This window comes from Myiozetetes cayanensis, unplaced genomic scaffold (assembly GCF_022539395.1).
Source record: "Myiozetetes cayanensis isolate MyiCay16 unplaced genomic scaffold, myiCay2020 scf3, whole genome shotgun sequence".
NCBI lineage: Eukaryota > Metazoa > Chordata > Aves > Passeriformes > Tyrannidae > Myiozetetes > Myiozetetes cayanensis.
The window spans coordinates 174,052-186,162 of NW_026087521.1; the positions used below are offsets into that span (position 1 = coordinate 174,052).

A 12,111-nucleotide genomic window follows, 5' to 3' on the forward strand; every position below is an offset into this window, starting at 1 on the left:
GTCCCTGCCTGATTTGTGACCCCTCCTACCCCAAAAAAGCAGAATCCCGTTGGTTTTCCCCCTTGGCATTGTGCATAAACAAGGGCATTCCACGTTTCTATGGAATTTGCAATTCCAGCTCCTTTTTTTTTCAGCCTGATCCAAAGACCCTCAATGTTGTTGCAAGGCTGAGATCCCACTCTGGATTCCAGAAGATTTGGGATCAGTTTTGGGCTCCAAAAGGATATGAGAGGTTGATGCAACTTGAAGGTTCCCTGTCCTTGTCCAAATCCAGAGATGGAAATGAAAACAATTAAAAAGATGAGTGGAAAACAGGACCAAGAAGGGCCATAAACCCAACATTCCGGGTGGATCTTCTCCTTTGGGATGGCCGTGGGGTGGAAATGTCCCAGCAGGAGCCACGCAGGTCCCATGAGGTGGCACCATCTCCCTTGGGTATTTTTCCTGCAGGGAGCTGCAGCCTCAGCTGTTTGGATGCTCTGGGAGGAAGCTCAGCCCTGGAATTCGGGAGTGAAGGAAGAAGAGCCATGAATTTACAGCGATGGGGCAGCAGTGGGACACAGTCATGGAACGGTTTGGGGTGGAAGGGACCTCAAAGTTCATCTCAATCCATGGGCAGGGACACCTCCCACTATCCCAGGTTGCTCCAACCTTGCCTGGGACACTTCCAGGGATCCAGGGGCAGCCACAACTTCCCTGGAAAACCTGTGCCAAGACCTCCCCCCATCCCAGGGAAGAGCCCAGCCCCATCCCATTGTTTAAGCAATCCCATGTAATATATTTATCACATTCCCTCCCCAGTGCCAAGCTTGGCTCCTCCACTCGATTTTGGGGGAAAATCCCAAACGGATTTTAAACGGATCATTCCCTAAATCCAAACGTCATTCCGTGACCACAGACCCACCGTGTGAAACTCCCGCGGGGGCTGCTCTGGTTCCTCGTGTCTCACGTGGTGCCCTGGGACTCCTGGAATGCCTGGATGACCTGTGGCTTCCTGGCGAGCTGCCAAGCCAGCGTTCCCGAGCCATCCGCGCCGTCCCGGAGCCCGGCACGCAGCAGGAGCCGCACGGCCCCCGCCCGCTGCCCGGCCACGGCCGCGTGCAGGGCTGGGGATGGCACGGCCTCGGGATCCAGGAACGGCCTGGGAGCCACCCCAGGATCAGCCCATTCCAACCCCAGCACCTCCAGGGATCCAGGGAACGGCCTGGGAGCCACCCCAGGATCAGCCCATTCCAACCCCAGCACCTTCCCCTATCCCGGTGTGCTCCCAGCCCCGTCCAACCCGGCCCAGGGTGTTCCCAGGGATGGGAATCCAGCAGCCTCCCTGGAGAACCTGTCTTCCCCATGTCTGATCCCATGTGCATCCTGATCCCTGTGGATAATCCCTGCGGGTGCCAGTGGGGATGGATGAGGAGCTTCCCAAGGACACAGTGACACAGACACAGCACCTGGAGCCATGGAAAACATCCCAGGGCTGGATGAGCTGGGCAGAGCTGGGATTCCCTCCGGGAGGGGCTGGATGGAGAGAAGCCCCCAGGTGTTTTTAACCCAACGCCAAGACTGGTTCAGAGCTGCCAGTTTTGGCAGTGGCTGAGGCCATTTCCGTGGGGTTTGTTCCCGAGAGGGAGATGCTGCTGGAAGAGCTGACGGAGCCTCTCCCGCCGGGAATGCCGACCCCGGCTCGCCAGCATCACTATGGCAACTCTATTTACGTCCCAGCCCTGCATTATTATTTGCTCATGAGCCATTTCTGGGCTGTTTGCTGAGAAATCGAGGCTTGGAGAGCTCCTGAAATCCCTGCACTCGTCCCCCCAACCTGCTCCCGACGGGCCCATTCCAGCCAAATTCCAGCGAGGCGAAGAATCGAAGCTCCGGGAAGTCTCGTGGGAAAACCAGGAAGGTGGATAAAGAGAAAGCCTGGTTTGCATCCCTGCTCTTTCCCCAAGGAACAACTCTGTTCTTCCCCGAGGGAAAAGCCCCGAGCCAGGCACCAGGAATTCCAGCAAGGCGAAAATTAGTGAATGAAAATGGGAAAAAACCAAACCCCAAACCCTGTTTTCACGTCACGCTGCTCCCAGAGCCTTTGGGATCTGTGGATTCGGGATCTCCCTGCATGCTGTGCTGGGCAGGCATGGCACGAGGTGCCCTGGAGGTTGGGGAGCCCTTATGGAAGGAGTTGGGAGAAGGAGCAGCTCCTTCCTTACCGGAACGGCCCTTCCCGTCCTTGGCCTGGATGTCGGCGCCGAGGGCCAGCAGCGTCTGGATGGTGTGTGCGTGTCCTTCCTGCAGGAACAGGGAACCCAGGATCAGCTCAGCACGGCTGATCCCCTGCCTGGCCTGGGAGGGCACAGCTCTGCCCTGCCACGGGCACACCGGGAGCTGCTCCGAGCTCCGGAGGATCCTGCAGCGGGTGGAAGGCGGGGTGAGATGCCTGTGGAAGTGCAGGGGGATCCACGAGGCAGGGATTGCCCTGGCACAGCAGGAGCGCTGCTCTTATCCCATGGGAATGGCCAGGGAGGTGCCACCAGGCACCTTCATGGAATGGCAGGATGGTTTGGGTGGGAAGGGACCTTAAAGCCCATCCAGGTCCAACCCCAGGGACACCTCCCACTCGCCCAGGTTACTCCAGCCTGGCCTTGGACACTCCCAGGGATCCAGGGGCAGCCACAGCTGCTCTGGGAAACCCCTTCCAGCCCTTCTCCACCTTCCCAGCCAGCAATTCTTTCCCAATCTCCCATCTGTTCCTGCCCTCTGGCACTGGGAAGCCATTCCCTGTGTCCTGTCCCTCCATCCCTTGTCCAAAGCCCCTCTCCAGCTTTCAATTCCAAATCCCTGTAACTCCCAGTTGCTCTTCCCAAGGTTATTTCAGCCCCAAGAGCTGTTGCTCACCTGGCTGTGGATCTCCTGGAGGATTGCTGCAGGATTTGGGATGCCCTGTGAGATGCCACAGGCAGCCCTGACCTCACTGTCCTCCCTCCTCCCTCTGCCCAGAGCCAATCCCAGACTCCACAGGGCAAAAACACAGCACAGCCCCCACCCCTCTCCCCTCTCCCTAAATCAATCCTCCCTCCCTAAATAACATGCCTGATCTTGGAATTCTTCAATGCCATGAATTAATCTCTGTCGTGCAGGATGAGAGTGGAAAGCTCTTTTTTATCCCCACCACCCACTCCTCTCCCTCATTCCCGCAGGATTCCATAGCATCTTTCCTGTGCCCAAGGCTCCCCTTTCCCTGCTGCACTCTCCCTTTTCCATGGCAAAAACCTGGAGCCACGAACTGCTCCAGCTGCCACAGCCTGGGCAGCAAATTGAGTTGAAAAAAAGAAAAAAAAAAAAGCCATAATTTGATTTTCGTGTGTTTAATAAACACAACCAAAAAAAAGCAGGATAAAGGGGAAAAAAAAAAAAAAAAAAAAAAAAGAAATGAGGGTGTAAATCCAAAGTGACACTGGGCAAGGGAGAGAATCCCATCTAAACCTTCCCCTAATCAGGCAGGAGGGAGCTGGGATCTCCTCCAAGGCACACTGTATTCCCAAAAATCATCCCCTTGGCAACCAGGAGGGCTTTGTGGGAGCAGGAGGGAAGGGAGCTGGGGAAAGGGCTCCTCTGGGGGAGCTGCAATGGCCCAGCTGGGTCCCGCCAGCATTCCCAGGGACTGAGTGCCACGGAGGGCTTTGCAGGCACTGGGATGCTGCTTTGTTCCCACTGCAGGGCTACCCCAGGCTAGGAGTGCTGCAGCCTGCTTTAAAATCCCGGGATCCGGGCAGGGATATTCCCTGCCTGCCAGTTACCAGACATGGAGCAAGAATTCCAGGAGGGAGGGATCCTGGGCAGCAGGATTTCGGGATCCTGGGCAGCAGGATTTCGGGATCTGCTTTGCAGGACTCCCAGCCCATCAGGCCCTGCTTCCCATGCAGGAGGAGGAGGAGAAAGCTCCAGGGATTCTCCCTGCCTGGGATTCAAACCAGCCCCAGAGTGAAGGACACCGATAAGCACCGGGAGCTGCCCCCGCTTCCCAGCGCTCCGTTCCTGCCTCCCCTCTGCACAGCTGGACACAGGCACGGAATCATGGAATGGCCTGGCTGGGAAGGGACCTCAAAGGTCATCTGGTCCAACAGGAACATCCTCTACTAGCCCAGGTTGCTCCAAGCCCCGTCCAACCTGGCCTTGGACACTCCCAGGGATCCAGGGGCAGCCACAGCTTCCCTGGGAAATCCATTCCAGCCCCTCCACACCTCCCAGCCAGCAATTCCTTCCCAATCTCCCATCTGTCCCTGCCCTCTGGCACTGGGAAGCCATTCCCTGTGTGCTGTCCCTCCAGGCCTTGTTCCCAGTCCCTCTCCAGCTCTCCTGGAGCCCCTTCAGGCCCTGCAAGGGGCTCTCAGGTCTCCCTGGACCCTTCTCTTCTCCAGGATGAACATTCCCAGCTGTCCCAGCCTGGCTCCAGAGCAGAGGGATCCAGCCCTGGGAACAACTCCATGGCTTTCTCTGGAGTTGTTCCAGCAGCTCCAGGTCGTTCTGATGTTGGACCCCAGAGCTGGACACGGTATTCCAGGTGGGATCTCACCAGAGAGGGAGAATCCTCCCCTCCCCTGCTGCTCACGCTGCTTTTGCTTCCCAGGAAACGGGGAATGGGAGTGCCCAGGAGCAGATGGATGGGGACAGAGGATGAGCCAGGAATGCAACTCCTCCCCCTCCCAACCCAGGCGGTGGAGGCACCTGGCAAAGGCTTTTCCCAGGGATTCTGGGAACAGGGACCAACCTTGGCCGCGTAGTGCAGGGCTGGGATCTGCAGGGACGTGGCTCTTGCATTGACATCCACCCCCAGCTCAGACACCAGGAACTGGATGGATCCATCCTGGGCTGTCACCGCTGCCCTGTGCAGAGCCTGAGCTCCCAGGGCATCCATGGCTGTGGGACACGCCTGGAATGAAGGAAAGTCATGGAATTAACACACAGGGCACTCATCTCCAAAGGATATCACCCAGTTTCTTGAGGGCTGGGGGTGATTCAGGACCTCGGAGGCACCAACGCTTCCAGTGACTCCAGTGCTGCTCCATGGCCAAGGTTAATTCAGGGAATTAAATCAACTCTCCCACCTTCAGAGCCTGAAATGTGAGACTGAAACCGTAAGGGAACATCCCAAGCCCGTGGGAATGAGCCCTGAGGGGGCCCCAGCCAGCTCAGATGGCTCAGCCATCAATAAATGATCAATAAATAATGCAGGGGGTGGTTCCTGCCACGCACAATTGGCTCCAGTGACATCCCTGCCTTGGATTCCTGGGAGACAGCACGGGAGCAGCAGCTGCCTGGGGGGCCAGGGCTGAGCTCTGGCTGACACAGGGACTGATGTGTCCGTGTTACCCACCCTCAGGATGGCCACAGGGACTGATGTGTCTGTGTTATCCACCCTCAGGATGGCCACAGGGACTGATGTGTCTGTGTTATCCACCCTCAGGATGGCCACAGGGACTGATGTGTCCGTGTTATCCACCCTCAGGATGGCCATGGGGGGCTCCACACTGAGTCCTGGCATTGCCAGTGCCATCCCCTTCCACCAGCTGTGGGCACACACACGTTTCCTAGAGAAGCTGTGGCTGCCCCTGGATCCCTGAAGTGTCCAAGGCCAGGATGGAGCAACCTGGGAGAGTGGAAGGTGTTGGGGTTGGAACTGGATGATCTTCAAGGCCTCTCCAACCCAAACCATTCCATGATTCCATGATTGCTGCCCCAGGGTGAGATCTTCACCTGGAGCTGAGTCCTCATCTCCAGGGGGAATCTGCCTTCCTCCACAATTCCTTTCTTTACAATCTGGGAATTTTCTTCTTTCCCGTCCTGGCAGTTCTGGGGCAGGTGCTGGAGGGGGCAGGCAGGGGTTTTTGGCACCCACCTGGTGTTTCTCCAGGAGCATCCGGGCGATGTCGAGGTGCCCATTCTGGATTGCGTCCATAAAGGGAGTGACTCCACACCTGTCCCTGCTGTCAGGCTGGTAGTGGCACCTGGGAGAGGAGGAAAAAAAAAGCAAGGACAGAGCTGCTGGCAGCTCTAAAATCCTCCTGGAAGGAGGCTATCAGCACTGGGATCGAAAATGGGACATAGAAACCCTGATGGATAAACCTGTCTTGGTGGTTCAGGGCCTGGGGAATGATCTGTGGGGGTGTTTTGGGAGCAGAGAGCAAGCCAGGCCTCTACACATCATTTATAATTCCCTTTCCCCCTGCCCAGAGGGTCTCCAGGAAGGGCAAGGTGTGCCCTGGAAGCAGGGAAAAAAACAGGATCCTCAGGTAATGACAGGCTAAAATCAGAGCCCACAAATCTCCCTGAGGTTAAACTGAGAGAAAACTGAATTAAACCTGGATTAAACCCGAAAGCCTGGCTCAAATCACAGAGCTGGGCCAAGCACGGCCAGGTATTAACAGGGCTGGGATTAGCTGCGATTCCCAGGGACGGGGAACAGCGGCAGGGATGACTGGGCCGATTTACAGCCACTCCACAGCCCAAAAACAAAAGCTAAGCCCAGCCCAGCAGAGCTGTGCCCGGCACTGAGCCGCCAGAAACCCCGCCGTGTTGATGCTGCCCATCCGGCCTCGATGAATCAGCAGGGAAAGAAAGGCCGAGTTACATAACCGGGGCCGTGCCACAGCCCCGGCAGCGCATCCAGGGCAGACAGAGCCCTCGTCCCTGTCCCCGGGGCCCCCGGCCAGCTGGGAAAAACCTGGAGCGAGGGGAGAGCGCCGGGATGGCAGCGGACAGCGCCGGGATGGCAGCTCAGAGCGCTGGAGAGGGAGCGGACAGCGCCGGGACGGCAGCTCAGAGCGCTGGGATGGCAGCTCAGAGCGCTGGAGTGGCAGCGGACAGCGCCAGGATGGCAGCTCAGAGCGCTGGGATGGCAGCTGTGTGGCCGATGCCCCAGCGGGGCGGCACAGTCAGCCTTTGTCGTCCCGGGTCTGGCGGGCTGGCAGCAGGGGAGCAAAAAGCTGGGAAGAGCCTGCTTACCGCTCCAGGAGCAGCTCCACGACCTGGGAACAGCCGTGCATCGCTGCGAGACAGAGGGAACACGCGGGTCAGTCCCGGCTCCGCGGCACCCACCGCCCGCCTAACAGGGTACTGACCCTCCCGGCTCCAGGGGCCTGCAATTCGGGGGGTTGAACTTGATTCTTTTGGGGCTGTAGTTAGAAAAGCCTTTCCTTTCCTTGATCTCCCAGGAAAACAGGAGGTAAGGCAGGGAAAAGGTACGATACAGGCACTGGTCGGCTCTACCTGCAGAGCACACGCAGGGATTCAAGCCAATTAAACCCACACAAAGAGCTTTTGTCCCGAGGATTTGTCGATTCCCGAAGGGAAATCCAGGGAGAAGTAGAAGGAACACAGAGCAGGGAGCTGGGGGAAGAGCTGGGGTGGCATTTCCACCCCTCCTCAGCCACTCCCATCCCATCACCCTAAGGAAGAATCCTCACCCAGGCACCGGCTCAGAGGTGCTCAGCACCCTGCCCTGAAACATTCCCGGTTCATTCCCATTTTTTAAACATTTCTCATCACACAGCCTTGATTTGGCTTTTCTTTTTGGTGGTGGTGGTGGTTTTCCCTGCAGGTCATTTCGTAAAACAAATGGAATATATTAAAAGGATAATAATAATAAGGATATCAAACCAAGCCTGAAGCTGCTCCATCAGGAGATGGGAAAAGGGCCCCTGGGAAATGTGTGTTACCAGGAACAGCCTTCAGATGCTCCTTGAAATCCCAATCCCACCTTCCCAGATTCTGGCTCTTCTGAGCCCTGAGCTGATGGAAACACAGGCTGGGAAAGGGATTTTTGAATGGAGGCTTTAAAAAAATCCAACTCACAGGGAGAAAAATCACTCCAAGCAACACAAATCCATCCTTTCCCAGCAGCAGGAAAAGCTGCCACACTCAGATCCTGCTGAATTCCACCTCCTTCATTCCACCTTCCCAGCTCTCTTCCCTCAGGCTACGGATACAGGAAGCAGCAAAAGCTTAAGGAATCCACCCCAGGGAGGAAAATTATCCAGGGATAAGTGTGCCAGCTGGACTGGCCACGGGTCAGTGCCATATCCACACCCCTGGGGTGGGAACTCATGGACACGGGAGTTTGTTTGGACATGATTTCCCCTGGCAGCTCCAGCCCCTCCATCCCTGTGGATTTCCAATGGGATGGAGGGGGGAGGGAAATGGGGATATTGGTACCTCATGGAGCAGCTGCCTCTGGAATCATCCTGGTTTCAATTACACTGGGGAAGTGGTGGGTTAAGCAGCTCCAGCCATTCCCACCTCCCAGTCACTCCCACAGCGGCTGCTGCTCCACTGGGATCAGCAAAAGACCAGGAATCAACCCACAATCGTGGATTTGTGGCTTTTCCACAGGGAAGTCAAACAGAGGAGACAACACAGAGGAGGAGATACCTCTTTGGAGCAGAACTGAGCGTTGGATCCCAAACTCTGCATTCCCATATCCCAAGAGCTGTCAGGGAGGAGACTTCCAGCTCCAGGTGGAAAATCCCTCCTGTCCCACAGGATAATCTGCTCCTGATCCTGCCCCCAGATCCCAGCCCAACACCCCCCACTCTCTGAGAGGAAACACAAACCCGGGATGGAGCCGGGACAGGGGAACACACCCCAAAAAATCGGGATCTGTCACTTCCCACTCGGGCAAAGCCTGAACCAAACAACTCCTTGCCTTGCCTTTCATCCCCAGGCCAAGCACAAGGACTTAGGGTGCAGCTGGAGCCCGAGGGTGGAATTGTCAGCGCTGATGGAGCAGAGTGTGACGGAGCAAGGGCTGCAAAAGGAACGGGAATGACAGGCAAGGGGAGCGGCACATCCAGCAGATGATTCACAGCACAGCAGGGGGGCCTCGCGACACCTCGGCTCTTTCCAGACAGTTAATCCCTATTAAATTCCCTGGGAAAGGAGTGTGGGGCAGCCAAAGCTCCTCTCTCCTGTGGAGACACTGGAATATGCAGCCAAATCCCACTTGGGATGGGATTGTGTCCTGCTGCTCCCCACAAAGCTGGGGATGGATGTGGATCCCTGAAAATCTTCGTTCCCCTGCTATTTCCTTTTATCTGTCCTTTATATATCCTTTGGAAGCAAGGAACAGGACAGGGAATGGGAATTGGACATGGTGGGCCCCAACTCCAACATCTCCTGTGTATTCCCAGCAGGGATTATCCCTCCCCTTTGCACAAAGCAGCTCTGGATAGCTCCCCATGGATATCTCTGGATATCTCACCATGGGATAATTCTATGGATATCTCCCCATGGATATCTCTGGATATCTCACCATGGGACAATTCCTTCTTAAGAGTAAGGTGAGAAGAGCAAAACCTCGAATCCATGACTGGTATCATGGAATCATCTGGGTTGGAAAAGAGCTCTGAGACCACGGAGTCCCAGCTGTCCCCCAGCACTGCCAAGGCCACCACAAATCCACGTCCCCAAGTGCCACATCCACAGGGATTTGAAATCCCTCCAGGGGTGGGGACTCCACCCCTGCCCCTTCCAATGCCCTTTCCATGAAGGAATTTTCCCAATATCCAACTTAGACCTCCCCTGGAGCAGCTTGAGGCCCCTGAGGACACTGTAACTGATCAAAGGATCCATCAACAGGCAGATCCCAAAAGGTTCTTTTAGGACTTTTAAAGTGCCAGGATATCCTTGGATTTTCCCAAGGGCAATTCACAGCTTTACACACCAGCCAGGAAAAGTCTGCTGGGAGGTATTCCAAGATGTGGGAGCTTGGATACATCCATGACAGGGAGGCAGAGATGGACACCTTATTGCAAGGAGGCCAAAGCCAGTGGAGGATCTCCTGGGATGGATCCACCACTGTTTCCCTGTGGTTTTGCTTCTCCAAGATCAAAACAAGCTGGAACAACATCTCTTTTCCCTGGAACAACATCCCTTTTTCAACCCTCCTGCTTCCCAGGGGTCCCCCCTTTACCTGCCGTGTGCAGGGGCGTCCTCCTGACGGTGCTCTCCGTGTCCCAGATCCCTGGGGACACATCCAGGAGGTAGCGGAGCACCTCGGGGTGCCCCTCCCTGCTGGCAATGTGGAAGCAATTCCAGCCATCCTTGTTCCTCAGCAGCGGGTTGGCTCCGTGCTCCACCAGGGATCTGATCACCTGCAGGTTCCTCCTGGTGCAAGCCATCATGAGGGGAGTCCTGCAGGAAAATCCGGGAATCCAGTCAGTGGAATAACCTGGGAGCCAGGGAGCAGCAGGCCCGATGGCCCACCTGGATCCAGGGGATTTTACAGCTCAGAGTGCAGCTCCTTTTCCACACAATCCCTCAGAGCACTGTGTGTTTTTAAGGCAAATAAGGCTTTTTCCAAAGGTGAGGAAGCACCTAGATCCTGGGTTTTTTTAATCCATGGATGGAAGGGCACTGTGGGCCCGTGACACAAATCCAGGCACAGGCAGCTCATGGAATCTCGGCCTCCCCCTGCTCCCCCTGATGTCAGATCCAGGCTGGCACAGTCTCAATTCCCAGCACTGGAATGCTGCCCTTTGGAATTGCGTCAGTTCAGCTCTAAAGGAGCTGCCTGGGCTTTGACTTGGGAGGAGTAATTTATAACTTTTAGGAGAAACGGGGGGAAATCAATGACAAAGCTGGAATGTATCCCAAAAAGACACTGGATCCTGGGCTCATCCCACAGTGTGGGCAGCAGGAGGGGAGGGAGGGATTCTCCCTCTTGGCCCTGCTCAGGTGAGATCCCACATGGAATTCAGGTCTGGGGTCCTCAACAGCAGAAGGATGTGGAGCTGCTGGAGCAAATCCAGAGCTGCTCCCAGGGCTGGATCCCTCTGCTCTGGAGCCAGGCTGGGACAGCTGGGAATGTTCATCATGGAGAAGGGAAGGCCCCAGGGAGACCTGAGAGCCCCTTACAGGGCCTAAAGGGGCTCCAGGAGAGCTGGAGAGGGACTGGGGACAAGGCCCGGAGGGACAGGACACAGGGAATGGCTTCCCACTGCCAGAGGGCAGATGGGATATTGGGAAGGAATTCTTCCTTGTGAGGGCATGGACTGGATTTCCCAGAGCAGCTGTGGCTGCCCCTGGATCCCTGGGAGTGTCCAAGGCCAGGCTGGAACAACCTGGCATAGTGAAAGGGTTGGAACTGGAGGTTTAGGATCCCTTTAAGGTCCCTTCCCACCCCAACCATTCCACGATTCCACCTTCCCCACCCAGAAATCCCTCGGCCCCAAATCCCAGACCCACCAGTCGCCCTTTTTCAGGCAGTCCACGCTGGCCCCGCTGTCCAGGAGGAAGGACACGCACTGCCCGTGTCCCATGGACGCCGCCTCGTGGAGGGGCCTCTTGTAGTCTCCGTTGGCCGCCTCCAGGTCCATCCCCAGCTCCCGCAGCAGGAATTCCAGCACGTCCCTGTGCCCCAGGCGCGCTGCGTGGTGCACCAGGGTGTCCCCCAGGCGTCCCCAGCGCCAGCTCCTGGCCTCGGGAATGTCCTCCGGACGCAGCTCAGCCCTCAGCAGCTCCAGCCTCCCCTCCTGCACCAGCCGCAGGAGCCGCCGCCCCTCCCGCTCCGCCATGGGCCCAGTGCTGGGGAACGGGGACAGCGGGAATGGGGGGAAAGGGAGGGATATCGGGGTTCGGGCAGGGGGCTGGGATAACCAGGAAGGAGGTTTTCCCTCAGGGAAAGCGGGACTTGGCCTCTACCTCCAGGAATCTCCAGGAAAACTGGGGGTTCCTTTCTCCTAAGGAAATTCACAAAATGGCATCTCCCTCAGGATGGGCAGGAGTTCCCTTCTCCCTCAGGATGGGCAGGAGTTCCCTTCTCCCTCAGGATGGGCAGGAGTGAGTTCCCTTCTCCCTCAGGATGGGCAGGAGTTCTCTTCTCCCTCAGGATGGGCAGGAGTTCTCTTCTCCCTCAGGATGGGCAGGAGTTCCCTTCTCCCTCAGGATGGGCAGGAGTTCCCTTCTCCCTCAGGATGGGCAGGAGTTCCCTTCTCCCTCAGGATGGGCAGGAGTTCCCTTCTCCCTCAGGATGGGCAGGAGTTCCCTTCTCCCTCAGGATGAGGAGTGAGTTCCCTTCTCCCTCAAGATAAGTAAAAATTCCCTTCTCCCTCAGGATGGGCA

General features: G+C 56.8%; 1 protein-coding gene across 2 annotated transcripts; it reads right to left on the minus strand.

The window, feature by feature from the left end:
- ANKRD16 (ankyrin repeat domain 16) lies at positions 1 to 11,823 on the minus strand. 2 transcript variants are annotated; one of them, XM_050325457.1, is made up of 9 exons: positions 11,692 to 11,823; positions 11,236 to 11,574; positions 9,962 to 10,182; positions 6,997 to 7,039; positions 5,891 to 5,999; positions 4,763 to 4,924; positions 2,205 to 2,283; positions 905 to 1,106; positions 1 to 497 (listed from the first exon to the last, which is right to left on the minus strand). In XM_050325457.1, exons 2-8 carry the CDS (start codon positions 11,562 to 11,564, stop codon positions 946 to 948), a joined length of 1,104 nt encoding a protein of 367 aa, XP_050181414.1. In that variant the 5' UTR covers positions 11,565 to 11,574; positions 11,692 to 11,823; the 3' UTR covers positions 1 to 497; positions 905 to 945. The 2 variants fall into 2 exon arrangements, 1 of the variants encoding a protein (XP_050181414.1); XR_007630103.1 differs by lacking the exons at positions 1 to 497; positions 11,692 to 11,823 and having other exon boundaries at positions 964 to 1,182; positions 1,246 to 2,283; positions 11,236 to 11,564.
- Positions 11,824 to 12,111: the final 288 nt, after the last annotated feature.

Bases quoted from the DNA above. Each gene is read 5' to 3' on its own strand.
- ANKRD16 (XM_050325457.1), bottom strand. From the start codon at position 11,564: ATGGCGGAGCGGGAGGGGCGGCGGCTCCTGCGGCTGGTGCAGGAGGGG. The intron at 6,000-6,996 runs GTAAGCAGGCTC...CTCCTCTCCCAG, and splicing joins GTGGAGCTGCTCCTGGAGCG to GTGCCACTACCAGCCTGACA. The intron at 1,107-2,204 runs GTAAGGAAGGAG...TGCCATCCCCAG, and splicing joins GGACGGGAAGGGCCGTTCCG to CCCTGCACGCGGCCGTGGCC.